The sequence below is a fragment of the Panthera tigris genome, chromosome A2 (assembly GCF_018350195.1).
Source record: "Panthera tigris isolate Pti1 chromosome A2, P.tigris_Pti1_mat1.1, whole genome shotgun sequence".
Taxonomy (NCBI): Eukaryota; Metazoa; Chordata; class Mammalia; order Carnivora; family Felidae; genus Panthera; species Panthera tigris.
Genome location: NC_056661.1, coordinates 84,343,791 through 84,360,302, shown reverse-complemented (window position 1 = coordinate 84,360,302; position 16,512 = coordinate 84,343,791). Strand labels below are relative to the sequence as shown.

The 16,512-nt window shown below is 32.7% G+C and overlaps 1 protein-coding gene across 1 annotated transcript in view; it reads left to right on the top strand.

The window, feature by feature from the left end:
- The window catches only part of SEMA3C (semaphorin 3C), a 175,401-nt gene that overhangs the window by 97,708 nt on the left and 61,181 nt on the right, over window positions 1-16,512 (top strand). Inside the window, exons 6-10 of the mRNA XM_007076782.2 lie at window positions 5,601-5,691; window positions 9,629-9,748; window positions 11,557-11,699; window positions 13,227-13,341; window positions 15,145-15,214. Of these exons, the coding sequence (XP_007076844.1) occupies window positions 5,601-5,691; window positions 9,629-9,748; window positions 11,557-11,699; window positions 13,227-13,341; window positions 15,145-15,214 (539 nt within the window). The remainder of the gene's footprint in view (window positions 1-5,600; window positions 5,692-9,628; window positions 9,749-11,556; window positions 11,700-13,226; window positions 13,342-15,144; window positions 15,215-16,512) is intronic.

The following is a 16,512-nucleotide window of genomic DNA, read 5'->3' as shown; positions in this document are numbered from 1 at the left end:
TGTCCCAGTTTAAAATTATTGACTTAAGAAAAGTATGCATTAGACCAAAGAGTTTTTCCTTCTTCTTTTAGTCAAACATGTTGTTTTAACAAATGTAAGCATTTAAAAAACTTAATTATTTCAAATTATCTTGCTTTGTTTCCATTATACAACTTAAATCTAGAATGTCCAGTTCTTATATATTAATTCAATTTTAGAGATTAGAACTGTTAAAAAAATTAAATGTTGCTACTGCTATATCTTATTAAGTTTATCCTCCCTTAACAAAGATTAATCTACTTTAGTACAAATATAATTGAATAATGATTCTCTTAATATTACTTTATTATTAAATTTTTTTCGGACATGTAATTTATACATACATATCTTTTGGTAAATAAAAAGTCATTTAAACATAACTGAGTGGTTACAAGTTGACCCCCAAATGCCAAATGAGGCATTTCCAGGTGGTTCAAGATGATACGAAATATTACAATTCTTAAAAGTAGAACTATGCCTCTTGCAAAAGTACGTTGGCTACATTGAACTTGTCATTAGAACCACATGCCTGTGATCAATTGATTAAATAAACTACTGCCCCAGACGTCTGCCATCTGTCAGACACGCCACTGAAGGCTGTGCACTCACTGTACTAGCCAACAATAGCATAGCAGTTTTCAGAGCACAGATTTCAAATAAAATCATTTTCCCATGTACAAATTGCCCACTATGCACTTCAAGGCTTAATTGGAAAGTCGGTCCAAAAAATAATCTCCTTTGGAAAACCAGCATGGAATAAAATTTAATCACTTTACTAAATATATGAACTACTTTAGTCTCACTTCAAAAGATAGATTTCAAAGGGGAAGCATTTCCATTAATTAATCTCTTTAAATAATATGTGAACATCTTAAGTGCCAATTTAAGTATGAAAAGAGTTAATGAATTTTAAGCTTTGTATGCAATCAGTTCAAGTCAAAGGGTTTTACCATAACATCATTTTTATGTATCTATAGTATGTAAACAGTAACAGAAATATAGACTATGTAGTTTATCAAACATCTCCTGTATTTATTTTCTTTAGTTTAGGATAAAAGATCCCCTAGTGTAAAATGAAGACATGATACAGAGAGGTTGTATTTTGAGAGAATTTTCCTTCTTATGCATCACTATCATTGCATTTTATAATGACCAGAGATAGTACTTACTAGTAACACCATGTGCTGATACTGAGATATGGTATTTTTCCTGTATTTACAACCAGTTTGACAGTGAACCAAATTAGGGTCACATAATCATTACTTATTTAGTTTTATTTCTTAGATACTATCGACCACCTTCTATCTATCTGTCAAATAGTCATTCATTTTTTTCTCAGAGAGCATTTTCTGAGCCTACTCCACATTTGGAACATCACACACTTTCATTATATCCTATGAGTCTCCCGTTATTCTGTGAGACTGACTCAGAGCTTTCCTAGAACATTTCAGTGATGCCCATCCAAAATGCCTGCAGTCCTTGCTACACCAATTCCTAACCACGGTTCTTCTCTTCTGTCTGCCGTCTTCATCCCCTGTCTTCTGTTCCTGGAAAAAGATAAAGCAACACAAGTAAATAATGACTTGAAATAATGAATAAAACATTAAAAAAAATAGTGGGTTAATTTCACTACACATTCATGGACTATTCCTACATCTCATTTTTGGTTGATTTTATAAGATGTCTCCATACATTGGTTCCAGCAGTTGAATACCATTTAAGCCTCTGACTCTGCCAGTCATTAAGCAGATAACCTTACCTTTGAATGACCAAGCATAACACAGGCATTCAAATCATTCCCTGTGCCATTTGAAGCAAATTAGCCACCAAACTTTTCTGCTTATGTGTCTTTTTGTAGCTTTCCTTTTGTCAGAAAAAAAGTTGTCCATTTTCCTTCTCAATAAAGTGCTTTTATCAATAACCTTTATTACTGTTTTATATCTTCATTTCCTTTCTCTTGCATTTACTTTTTTTCCTGATTAAAAATAGGATCATATTTCTTTTCCTTAAATCATTATCTTGGGTCTGTGACCTTTTTCAACTTCTTTTTTCCCTCTTTTACTGATCACAAAACTTCTCAGACTAGTAGAGTATGATTTGGTTTTACATTCCTGTTTTTCATATCATTATTAAACCTTTCTAATCTGACATTCATTACTACCCATAAACTAAAACTATTTTCTAGTGGCCAAGAGTCCTCAGTGATCAAATTAATTCCCTTAATCTGCATCCTTTTTCCTTGACCGATCTATAACATGTTGGCCATGCCCCCTATTTTTCAATGCCATTATTAACACCTATAACCATGAAACATTTTGCCATGCCTTCTTTCCTAATTTTTCACCATTTACTCTCTTTCTGGTCCTATTTATTTCTCTTTTATTGATTCAATCTACAAATATGTATTTATTTAATGATAATGACTGACACACTGACACAAAATTATATTAGAACTTGTAAGCTACCTTTAAGATATTGATCTTTATCTTGTGTCAAAGGAGAAGCAACTGGAATGATCTTAAGCAGAAAATGGCAAGGAAAGCATTGTGTTGTCACTGTGTATTGTATTATAAATGATTGAGGGTAGGGAGGGGTTGAGAGGGCTGTGGTGAGATCAGTTAGAGAATGGATATAATAGGCCAAGAAAGAAATTATTATACTCAGGGGAGTGGCAATAAAGACAGAAAAATAAGCACAAAGTGTAAGATGGTGTAGTTGACAGTGGTGGATTTGGCTATATAAAAGGAAATTTACAATGATACAGGTATTGACATTTTTGTTGTTTGTTTTTCATTTTTGGTTTTTGGTTTCTTTAGTTATATAGTTGTCATGAACTGAGATGAGAGAGAACAAAGAAAATCATGTTTGAGGTTAAGGTTTTAAGCCTGGGTTGGGTTCTCTTGAGTCTGAGTTGCTGTTGAAAGATCCAAGTAGAAATGTCAAGTAGGCAGTTGAATATAAAGTTGGCTATATAAATGTTTGAGTCGTTGTTTTACTAGAATAACTGAAGCCCAGGAAATGCAAGGGTTTAATCACGCAGAGTGCTGTGTGAAAAAAGAAGAGTGATTATGCTTGAGACTTGAGGGTTTCTTAATTTAAGGGCAAGATGGGGGAAAGGACCTTCAAACATGACTAAGAAGAAACAGTCAGAGAAGTAGAGAGGCGGGAACAAGAATGTGCTAATGCATGTATTAGTGTATGTGTATTTATGTGTTTGGTAGTAAGAAGTTAAAGACATCTCATTTAAAGGCTTCACTTAATCTGCAATTATATGATCAATCATTTGTTAATAGATTTGTCTATAGTGACAGTGGTTTGAAATTATTAATGGAACAATCAATTGATATGAGTGTCCTTGAAAGTTTGCTGAGCTGTATAAGGATCCATTTTGTGTTGGTGACCAAAAAATCATTATTTTTGTTGAATTTACATTTTTGGACTACCTTCTGCAAAATACTTAGATATATGGAAACAAGTATGGAGAATGTACAGGTAGACATACCCTTCCAGGCTGTGGTTTCAATGAAAAAAATCGCAGATTCAAGGAACTTAGTATTTCTGTAAAAAACATATTGAAAATAAATAGCATTGAATTTATACAGGTTAACAAAAAAGTCAGGAAGACAGAAGGCTGATGAACTGAGAAAAAATGGAAAGGAGATAAAATTGAAGATTTGTTGCTATGTGCTTGAGTTAGTGATTATTCTGGTGGACCATACTCTTTCTGGTGATGACAAGATCTAGACTATAACCGTGTGAGAATGAGGACGTCGTACAATAAAGAAATCGTTCAGTGGAGAGCAAGTGGTACCTAAGCAATTTCATCAACTCCTTCAACGCCAACTCTCACTTTTTTAGTATAATATATGTACATCTCTGGCTAACTGATCACAGCTGGCTTTACTAAACTTCATCGCTTTTCCTCAATTATTTGTTAAGTAAGGTCATTGTATAAATACTGACTTTTTGGAAAATAGACATAGTGAGGAGTCAGGAGACTGAATTTTAACTTTAATTTTGTCATAATTTAACTACATGATCTTGTGCAAGTTATATTTTCCTCATCTGTAGAGTTAATTCATTGAAGAAAATCATTCTGTAAGACTTTTCCAGGATAGAGGACTGTGATTTTTTTTAAGTTCTATGATTCCCCCATCATGTCAGTGATATTCTGACAACACATCAAAATCAATGTAACAAAAATGAACTAGTTTTATTTTCTTTAAGGAGTCAAAACTTCAGAATCATCTTTGTTTTCTTCCTCTTCCTTGAACCACATCCAGTTGGTAATTGATTGCCGAGCTGTGTTGATTTTTACTTTACAAATTCTCTTGCATCTTTACTCCTCTCACCATGATCACTGAGATCCTGGCATGTCAGAGTATTATTACCTAATTCCTGGACTACTGCACTTGAAAACAAATCTATTTTCTTTAATCCAGTGTCTGTTTTTATAACTGCCTTTCTCAATCTTCTTAAAACACCAAGGTAAGACCCAATCTTCTTAAGCAGTGTTTTGATTCTTTCATTTCCATACTCAAAAATATTGAAACTGAATTTCTTTCAGGAAAATTTTGCAAAACCTTAGCTTAATAATTAAGATCCTTCATAATCTCATGCAGCCTACAAAAGTGAAAACTTTGGTCTTTGAATTTTAGTAGTAGCTTTTACTGACTTTATTTAAGAATAAGATAAATATACAAGCAAAATATTCCCTCTCTGTAAGGCTACGCTGACCACTATATTTCAAACTGAATTATTACCTCTCATCCCTGGGTTTCCCTAGTTCCATTTTCTGCTTAATTTTTGTCCTGATCACTGAGCACCATGTAACATATTCTATGTTTTGTGTATTATTCTTTTTATATTCATATTTTCCATCATTATATTATAAATTACTTGAGGAAGAAGATTTTTGTCTGGTTTACTGTATTCCTCATGTTTTGTTGGTGCCTGGCATATAGTAAATGCTTAATAAGCTGGCCCTGAAGCAACTAATGATGGCTGAGGAGTGCATGGCAGACTTTCGATGTTCATTTAATATGTGTTGAGTCAAAAACATGCTCAATAAATTTTTGTTAAATGAGTGAAAAACATTTTTTATCTAAATTATGAATTATTTTGTTGAATTGAGTATAATGCTTATATAACAAAATTAAGTGGTGATAAAAATTTTGTATTTTATAAATGTCTTGATTATTTTGGAACTATTATAATCCTTGTATACATTATTCCTCTATGGGCAATTTTCTTCTTTTGGCCAGTGTTCAAGCTATCTAGTTCAGGTTTACAATGATCCTTGATTCCCAGGTGGTTTTTGCCGATATAGATTTGAAAACTTATTGAATCAGCTTCACGGGGATTGTAGTAGAATGAAAACTTTTACCTAGTGAAGTTTGCTTATAATTTATAATTTCTTCACATAGGCCAAGAAAGTCTTAACAAAGTAAATTAAGAAAACATAGGCAAACCAATAAAAAGCATATTATTTATGATGATGCTTTGTTTATTAAAGAACCATCTGGTTAACTAAATATAAAGCTACTTATTATTGCTACATTTGTATTTTGTCTATAATAAAGGACCAAGTTTTCGTGATTGACTCCAAGTGTGAATCTGGAAAAGGACGCTGCTCCTTCAACCCCAATGTGAACACGGTGTCTGTTATGATCAGTAAGTCAAAAATAAAAGAGGGAGGGGGAAATATAAAATAAAAAGGATTAAAAAAATAAATTCATGACATGGTGTGCCCATTGGGAAGGTAGCATGAATGATAGACCTAAGTGAGGTAACAGAAAGTTGTAAACTGAGAAATTGTAGTTTCTCATTTTCAAGAATTCATGATTAAATGATAAGCAATTATTTTTTCACTTACTGTGTTGCTGATGTCATTTCTAGAGCATGTCAACATTTACAAAACATGTATTTGTATACATGTAATGAAATATAAAGTAATTCTCAGTGTTTTCTGTAGTTGTTTTTGTAGTATTCAGTATACCCATTTTTCCTCATAAATTTTAGCAATATTTTACAGATAATTAAAATGGCAGTTCTTTCGGAGCACTTGGGTGGCTCAGGGGGTTAAGCGTCTGACTCTTGACCTCAGCTCAGGCCATGACCTCATGGTTTGTGAGATCAAGCCTCACATCGGGCTCTGAGCTGGCAGTGTAGAGCATGCTTGAGAAACTCTCTCCCTCTCTCTCTGTCCCTCCCCTGTTCATGTACTCACGCTCTCTCTCCCCCACAAAGTAAACTTTTAAAAAAATGGTATTTCTTTCAAATGAAAGAATAACAAAGTGCATGTCTTAGCCAAATACATTCTCTATCAATTGTCCAGAAGGTACTATACTAAAAAGAGGTGGTAGCAAAGTGACTCCCCCCCCCCCATTTTCTATAAAATGTATCAGTTAAAAAACATGCCCAGTCGCTTGGTGCTATATATATTAACAAATCAATATCTTTGAATCTCAATCATTGGATGCCTTTCTGTAATTAACTTAAAGGCATTCTCTTCTGGTTAATTAAGACACTTCCAGAATATGCCTGACTTAACATGTGTTGCCTGTGGGGACAAATCTGGGATTTCAGTGTGTTGAATGGACAGTAGATGCTTTTACCCTTTGCTTTCTTATGTGTTGCCGGTGATAAATTGCATTACTTGACAATGGAACAGGTGGAAAGGTGATTATTGTTTTCAGAACACCTTGCTTTTATTCATTTAATGTAGCAACTCATCTTTCTCATATTTGGAAACTAAATTAAGACAGGTACATCCAGCACTGACTAAAATGTAAACTTGGAGGTTATCCAGTGAATTCTTTCCTATGATTATTCAGATTGGGCAGGGAGGAGATGAATGTATATCATTGGGACCAAGAAGTATAAAGCTTTGAAGTCACAACATACCCAATTATGTCTGATGCAGGGACTTTTCAGATAAGCTTCTAAATATTATTTAATAGAGTCAGTGCATGGAAAGTGTTTTCATTAGGAAGAAAATTGTATTCACCTATCAAAATGGTATGCTACGTAATACTGGATAAATATGTAGAGTTTTTACTTACTTCAAGTTAAATGCTATGAAAATAAAATTCAAAGTTGTGTTAACAATTATACTCATCAAATATCATTTGGAACAAGAAAGGCTTAAAACTGGGCACTATAAATATTCCTGTTAAACTTGTTAAGTCATTTAATAGTTTTGTCCTTAGAGAATTGGATTTGTTTACAAAATTAGTTATTGGCTTTCATATACTAAGGATCCAAGACTTCAATTCCTATGCTTATGTTCCTATACTACCTTTCAATATTTTGATTAACATTAGAACTTGAACTATCAAAGAGTCAGTAAACTATTTGCTTACCTTAAAAACTGAAACTAAAAGGGGGAAGAAGTTTTATTAGCTTGCATTTGTCATTTTACTTGTTTTATTGATTATCCCTCTAACATTCTCTCCAATATTATCTCCAGTATTACACAGTCAATTTGTGTAGTCATCTCACTTTGGCATTTGGGGCTTTATCATGTCTGTTGGATTGCAAGGTACTAAATAACACAGAATGTTTAAAGTGTTTCTATCTGTTAAAGTGCCAAGAAGCATCAAGAATTGGAGAATTCCAAATTTCATAATATAGTTGTGGCATCTAACCCAGTGTGCAAGTTTAGTGCTTTTTGCTATTTTGTCATGCCATTGTTGTATCACAATAAGAAGTCAGATGACATTTCTTAAAGAACCTATAAAGACCCTAATGAGGTTTTTCTGGTCAGTGGAAGTAAAATTCGAAAGCAAAGTATTTTCGGATTAACGTTAAAAAGCACAAGTTTATCTTTGCATAAATCCTCCACAAACATTCTGAAAAAAAAATCCCTATTCAGAATTCTTTTTAAAGTGGAATTGATTATTTCTTATACAAAATAAAGCAGAAACTTCATTATTCCTGATTTGCTGTTGAAATTACTGAGAATTTAAGACAGGTTATGAAGCCAATTAGACTGGCAGGCTTTTGTAGTAGCTAAGACATAATTAATAAGTGGTATGCAATAAGATTAGACTCAGCCCTCTCTGCCATACATCATCCTCTGAGTGTCTTTTTTCCTTTTCTTCCTGGAAACAGATCCGATAATTGACAGCTGTGTTAATCAATCCATTGAATAGCAGAAATTTATAACCCACCATTTGGGGGGTATCAGGTATAAAAAGAATGTGAAATAATTAATTGCAAAATTATTTTAATTGTCACAACCATTGTATCTACAGAATACTTGTGTAGATGCTTCACAAATGTTCACAGAATTTTGAAGCTAAATTGCTCAAAATGCTTTCATGGACATTTTTGTTATCTTCCTATAATCTGTTCCCACGGACCTCAGACCCCTACTAGGAAGCAGAACTGGGTAACAACATAATGCCTGCCATACCCACTCGCTCACTGGTAGGGGTCCAGTTCATGACCTGATGAGATCATATTGGAGATTAAAAACATTTCATTCTCCATTCTGTCCTCGGTTAGCTGGTACTGCTTATTACTAAGGAGTGAGACTGGAGTGCTTCAAAATGCTATAGTCCTGCCAAAAGGACCATGATCTGAAGGTAGCCAGACTGATTCTAGAACATCAGTCAAAGAAAAAAAACTGCATGGTTTTTCCCTGGATCAGACCTGATAACTTTTATTCTTTTTTAAATAGACATTTAACTACTATTTTTTACTCTAGGGTCGCACATACCAGTTCAATGCTTACTCTCCTTAATAGGCAAAAATTAATATGGACCTTAACAAATAAGCTCAATGTCTCATGTTGTGCAAATATATATTAAAATATCTGATTTTTCCATTAATGATGGTAATTTAATTTTAAAATATATATTTTTTTATCTCTGTATTCTATTTTTTATGGTTTCATATGTCAAACCATATGTGTGTTATTAACATAATATTATATTTTTAGCATAATGTTAATAAATTGAGTGTTACAATTGAAAAAGTAGCACTTTATTCACCTTATAGAAACCTTATAGCATACAAATTAAAACATATACTTTTAATCGTAAGATAATTTTACCATTAATAATATTTTGACAATAAAAACTAATATCTTCAATCTGTTTGGTGAAATCATGGAATTCTTAATATAGTGAAAACTTTTGAAATCATAAGCCAATTCCTGTATTTTACAGATGACAAGATAGAGATTCAGGTGTTAAATGACTTAGCCCTAATTCCCACTTGGTTAATTACTGCCAAAATTAGAAACTGAGTTCTCTCTTATAGTAGTTTTTATTTATTTATTAAAAGAAAGTAATAATTAAGCTATTTTATTATCTTTAACACATATATTATTTCCACCATTTTTGATACATACTATATAAACATATGTATTTAGTATAATTAAGTGCAGGCAGAATAATTTTTATTTCTATAACAAATAAAGTTGTTTTAGTAAACTCACAGGCAATAATGACATCAGATTACATTTTATCCAATGTTTTTATGTGATGGACAATGAAAAACAACAATTATAAACACTCTGTAATCTGTGTGATCATCTAATAAGCAAGTTCTTGATTTCTAAAAAAGATTTAAAATTGTGTTGACATTTTCTTCTTCGTAGATGAGGAGCTTTTCTCTGGAATGTATATAGATTTCATGGGCACAGATGCTGCTATTTTTCGAAGTTTAACGAAGAGGAATGCAGTCAGAACTGATCAACACAATTCCAAATGGCTCAGTGGTAAGAAACATTTTGTGCATTTTTTAGAATCATCCTTTAAACTATTTTATTCTCTAATGAAGAAAGGTTAAAATTGTTTAAAAAGCCATGATGTAAGTCACAATTCTGTACTTTATTATTTTTAATATTTAGGATACATAAATAATCGAAGTAGTCCATAGTTCATATTCTAACTCTTTATTAACCATCATACAATTGTCATAAGGTATATTAATAAATAAAAATGACAGTGATATTTATCATACAGGCTCACATTTAAGAATCTTCTCCAATTATATATCACATAAATATGCTATTTTACTCATATAGTCTGCTTGAATATTTTATTTTATTATTTTTTTAATGTTTATTTTTTCTTAAGAGAGAGAGAGAGAGAGAGAGCATGAGTGCGAGAGGAGCAGAGAGAGAGACACGGAATTCGGAGCAGGCTCCGGACTCTGAGCTGGCAGCACAGAGCCCACAGTGCAGGGCTCGAACCCATGAACCGCGAGATCATGCTTGAATATTTTAATGTCAAATCTAAAAAATTTCCTAAATTTATGATAGATATAATGATTAAAATATTTTCAAGAACTCCTCCTATTTGTTTTATATTTAGATTATTAAATTATAAAACTGGCATATATATTTTTTATACTTTATTTAGTACTTAATGGAAACCATAGGTATGATAACTTTATGATTATAAGCATTCAGTTGTTTCCAATTTTGGGGGTGTCACATGAATTTCACATCATGAAAGATATTCATTTGACATTTGAAATGTACAATTTCAGTCATTTGCTGTTGTTTAGAGGAGGCAGAAACCACTAAGAACTTTGTCATTTCTCCCTGGGGAAGATTTCTAGCTGACCCTAAATTTGGCAATCCACTTAACATTGCATAGCAAAGCATGAATCACCACACTTAAGCATCTTATTTCACTGATAGACAGGCACAAGAAAGCATTGATTGTCCATTTACTTCTTCAATTTATGACACTAGTACATCTGGAAATAGAGTATTCTAAAACTTCTTTTGTTCTTGAAATAAGGAATCCCTCTATGTCTTCAAATGACTGCATTTTTTCCTTGAAAAATTTCCCCTTCATTTCATATGCTGTATTTTAAGAAAAAAAATGTGTTTTTCAGATCTTGGACTCCCCACTCATTCTGCTTCAGTGAATTTGAGTTTATATTATATGCACTAGATTGAAAACTATACTTTGAAAAACAAACTTTTTTTTCCGTAAAATGGCCATTATATTCCATGGGAAATAACTGGTAGAAACGTTTTTACTTTTTTAGAACTCATCATTGCCCAAAGAATTTTTGCATTTATTGAACTTCTAGAATGTATTGTGGATAGGGAAAAATAGGTTTTTTTTTAAATACTTATTTCTATTTGAAGGAGAGATAGACAGAGAGAAAAAGCATCAGGGGGGAGGGGCAGAGGGACAGGGAAACAATTCGAAGCAGGCTCCAGGCTCTGAATTGTCAGCAAAGAGCCTCATGCAGGGTCTGAACCCACGAACTGGAGATCATGAGCTGAGCTGAAGTCTGACACTCAATCGAGTGAGCCACCCAGTGCCCCCCAGGAAAAGTAGTTGAAGCTGTTATATTATAGATATATTTTGTGGCACTTGACATTCCAAATACAATATGTTGTGTGAATACAATTACTGCTTGTAGACTTTGTGCCTATGAACACTGAATTGTTCTTCTGTACTAAGGATGGAGAAGGCACGTGCCTGTGGTTTACTTGGGTGGACGGTAGATAGATTTCCATCATGAGTATATATATATTTAGTCTTTGTATTTTTTTTCCAGAACCTATGTTTGTGGATGCACATGTCATCCCAGATGGCACGGATCCAAATGATGCTAAGGTGTACTTCTTCTTCAAAGAGAAACTGACCGACAATAGCAGAAGCACAAAACAGATTCATTCCATGATTGCTAGAATATGTCCTGTAAGTATTAATCCTGTCCTAATTTGAAGAAAGACTCACAAATTCAAATTGTATAAATGTATTTTCTTTTGCTAATAGTTTATTTTCCTACTTTCATCTACTGTTACAAATTAAATCAATATTGAGACTCCGGAGACATTTTAAAGATTTTTTTTTAATGTTTATTTATTTATTTTGAGAGAGAGAGAGAGAGAGAGAGAGAGCATGCACAGGTGGAGGAAGGGCAGAGAGAGAGGAAAGAGAGAATTTTAAGCAGGCTCCAAGATGTCAGCACAGAGTCCCACATGGGACTCAATCCCACGAACTGTGAGATTATGACCTGAGCTGAAATCAAGTCAGACACTTAACTGACTGAATCACCCCAGTGCCCTGAGAGAAGACATTTTAATTTAATGTTTATTCACATCGGTCATATGAGATAAATAAAAAAGCTTAATTCAAAGAAATATTTTGGTCATGGTCTTATACAAATGAGAAGTTTTATTTAATTTTTGCTTTTCCACTTAATGCATTAATCCATTTAATACATTTGTATTAAAAACAAATAGCTAAACTGTACATCACAGAAACAGAATAATTCTTGTGAATAAAATACAGCAAAACCTCAGTAAGGACAATTGTTGGGGAACTGTCTACAACAGTGAAAATTAAGAAATGCATTAATAAAATACAGTCCTAGTTAAAAGCAGTAAACAAATGGTCTTGTGTATAAACAGCAAGTATACGGAGCAACTCAAAAAAGCTCATGATGCCCTCTCGTATGAGATTTTTACAGGTTTTCCCTGACTGATTTATGATTAGCATACTTTGTGCAAAAGTGTTTCTTCAAGTGTTTAGTATTTAAAATCATTATTTTTAGATATTACAGTGTTCCACTGATTGTGGAGGTCATCTGCTCCTCAGAAAGTAAAGGCAGCAGAAGGGATGAAAGGCTTCTGGACATACAGAAAGCAATCAGTAGAGACTATGTGAATGATCCAAACACCACTTTTCCTGCCCTAGCCAGAGAAATGTGTATATTAAAGCATTTGATTGGAAATACTGAGGACTAAATGCTGACACAGAGAAGTGAGTGTCAAATTGGAGACCATTTGATAGAAGTATAAACATACTTTCCTGACCACAGTAGCATCTATAATCTTCACTGCATACAATAATTTATGTTCATATTGAAGACAATGAGTTATCAAGAAAAGGCACATTAAATTATATGTTCTCCATAACATTTCAAAGGTATTTCATCATACATTGTTAAATTTAGAAAGCTTTAGGGCATATATTTATTAAACTCCTCTTCGAAACATCTTCAGTTGATACCATATTGGAGAAAATTCATTGCATAGCTATAGCTATTTTATAAAGCACTATAAATCTTAAATATTCCTCTTTTTTGATATGCGGATATAGTTAACATTTGCATACTTCGGATTATAACAAATCCCCAAGATATACAAATCTAAGATGAATTTTTAATACATTTTAGTATTTATTTAAGCCATGTGAAATGTGTTTTCAAAATGGTTTCAGAATGACACTGGAGGTCTGCGTAGCCTTGTCAACAAGTGGACGACCTTCTTAAAAGCGAGGCTGGTGTGCTCTGTAACCGATGAAGATGGCCCAGAAACATACTTTGATGAATTAGGTACATGGATTTGAGATTGAAAAATGTTTTTGAAAAAGATTTTGTAAAGTTTATATGTTTTAATAACCTCTCAGCAGAGGATGTATATTCCATGAATGTTCTCAGCATAAATCATGTGCCAGTTTGAATGAATGATCTGTTTACTGTTCATAAATTTCTTTAAGTACTTTTTAAATCTGTTTTGCCCCTGAGTGCACTACTGAAACATTTACTTCACTGAATTACCCAAGATATGTGAATGAGTGTGTGTGTCTGTGTATGACAGAGACAGAAAGAGAGGTGCTTGTATAATTGACAAATGAGTAATGATATATTTGTGCTTTTCTAAATTTTTTTTTAATGTTTTTATTTTTGAGAGAGAGATAGACAGACAGAGTGTGAGCCAGGGAGGGGCAGAGAGAGAGGGAGACAGAATCCGAAGCAGGCTCCAGGCCCTGAGCTGCCAGCACAGAGCCTGATGCGGGGCTTGAAACCACAAACTGTGAGATCATGACCCGGGCCGAAGTTGGACGCTCAACCAACTGAGCCACCCAGGCGCCCCTATTTGTGTTTTTCTAAAAGAATGTGTATTTCATGTGCATATAAATTCTAATATTCTGATTTGAAATCAGTTTGTATGCAAATACAGCTAAATATTTTTACTATTAATAGCTAATTAGCAAAATCAAGGTTGGATGGGAAAGTTTCAGGGTGGAAATTAAATTTGTACTCTAATCAGCCCTTCTTGGGTGACCCTGAGATGAATTACTTTCAGGATGTGTGACATAAGTAGAGTTATACCAGGTCAAATAAGAACTTACGATCTGATTCCTTTCTACCAAGAAACAGTTCTCTTTTTAATCAGAATACCTTGATACACATCTTAGTGTTATGTTTACTAAGTGCCATTTAGAAATGACATTTATTTTGCTTTAACCCATTAAAATGTAAACTACTGGCTATTCTCAGATTTTTTTTTACCTCATCATCTGAGAGGTAAGCAATAAAAATGGGTTACATCTTTTTTTTTTTTTTTGTATTTCCCAGCAAGAATCTTATTTGCAAAAAAATGTTACTAAATTCAGACCTTTCTTGTAATTGTGACAATTGATTATTCACTGATGTTTCCTATCAGAAATCTACTTCCAGGTTCTGTTCTGTGGTACTGAGCCTTACTATCTGTACCTTTGTCTTTGCCTTAATATACTTTAAACTTTTTGTTATTAGGCAAATTATCAATTAAGTAAAAATGTCACTAGCAATTTTAACCAAAAGCCAAAACAGTCTTCTTTTATATAAGGAAAAAAGTTGCTTTGAGTTTTCTTCCACATTCCAGCTTCCAACCCTATGTCAAAAAGAAACTGTGAACGTAATACTTTTTAAATTTAAAAAACTATTATGTTATCTTTAAAGGATATATAGAAAATGCATACAAAAGAAGATAGGAAAATATAGCTCTGCTAACCAGAAATACTTACTGGTAATCTTATTGTAATCTGTTATATAGTTGTACGATTTTCACATGATTCTAGTCTATATTACGTACCACTATACATTTTTCACTTAATATTACTTCACTAGCATGGTTTCCATAAGGTTGCAGTCTATATACATCCCTATAGTGTTTGTATGATATTTCATTTAATTCACTTTACCACGTGCCTTTCATTGGGTTCACTTAGTTGTTTCCAGATTATAATGATACTGCCAGAATATGCTTCTCGATAATATTTTTCATAGTTGAAATTATTTTCTTGGGGTAAATTTTTTTTAAATATGGTTAATATTTGGGAACTTTAAACGAATGATATTTTCCTTTTATAGAGGATGTGTTTCTGCTGGAAACAGATAACCCAAGGACAACACTAGTGTATGGCATTTTTACAACATCAAGGTAATTATTAAACAATTACAGTTTATGTGTTAAACAATAAACTTCACTAAATGACAGTAATCATTACAAAACATTCTTTTCAGTTTTTAATTTTACAAAGCATTCAGGATATAACCATCCTGTTTTATTACTTTTGCCTGGTGACCAAAATATATTCAAGCTGAACTAATACTTTCAAAATGGTTTTGTACAGAGTATTTATAATGATTGTATGCTATTTTTCTCAAAGAAAGGAAAATATGAATTATAATGTAGGAATAAAGTATATAAGATATTTTGTTTTAAGGAAGTAGTTTGAAGATCCATGATTCACCTAAAACTTTTGGTATTTCTACTAAAATAAGTTTTACTTCTGGAGCAATCTAAAATGATGACTGGAAACTAATAAAATAGTGCACTAGTTTTCATGTCCCATATGGCAGTATTTCATATACTGGAAAATAGGTTTAATGTCTTCTAACTTCTCTGGGATGTCCAATCCTAATTTTCATATACTTCAAGACAACTTGCCGTCTTCTCACCTTTTCCTAGATATATTTGTGTTTAATTATTTTACACTGAGAATGTTACTCAGAAGGCAGCACAGTACCCGAGCGATAGCAGGGCCAATGCAGAATGTAATCTGTGCCTTTTATTAGAAAACCAACCAAACAACAAAAATTTGACGATTTTAGCATTCTTCTTTAGCAGGGCAAGCACAGCATAATTGTAAACTGTAATGGTCCATTCAAGGAAAAATAAAATCACAAAGATATTGATTATATGTCATATTTACATTTGCCCTATAAAATATGTAAAAATATGTCCTACAGGATGAACAGTTTAACTCGTGTTCTAAAAGAGAAAATGGTCTTGAGTTAACTCAGAAATAAGTGAACAAAGTGAAAAGAACCAGATTCTTCAGAAGAAAATGTTTGTTTCAAAAAAATATTTCTACAGTTTTTGTTTTCCCCAACACCAATAGTCTTTTGAAAAATTCATAATTGTCATTTCTGAGCAGCAGTGCTAATGATTAATAACATATCTTGTTTTTTTCAATGGGCATCTAAGTTTTCCCTTAGGCATCTAATTTAAGAGATATATGTAAGTCAGAGAAATGTTTGTTTCAGTCAATCTGCCTTAGTGACAACAGAAATAGTTTTTAGTAAGGATCCAAACACATTCTCTGAGATTATATTGGCGTTAATGTAATGAACTTTTTTTAGACTTTACTGTTTTTGTTTTTCTTTTTTTTTGTCATTAACAAGGAAAATACATAAATTATGACAACTTAGACTCTCTGACTACTCTTTAGGATA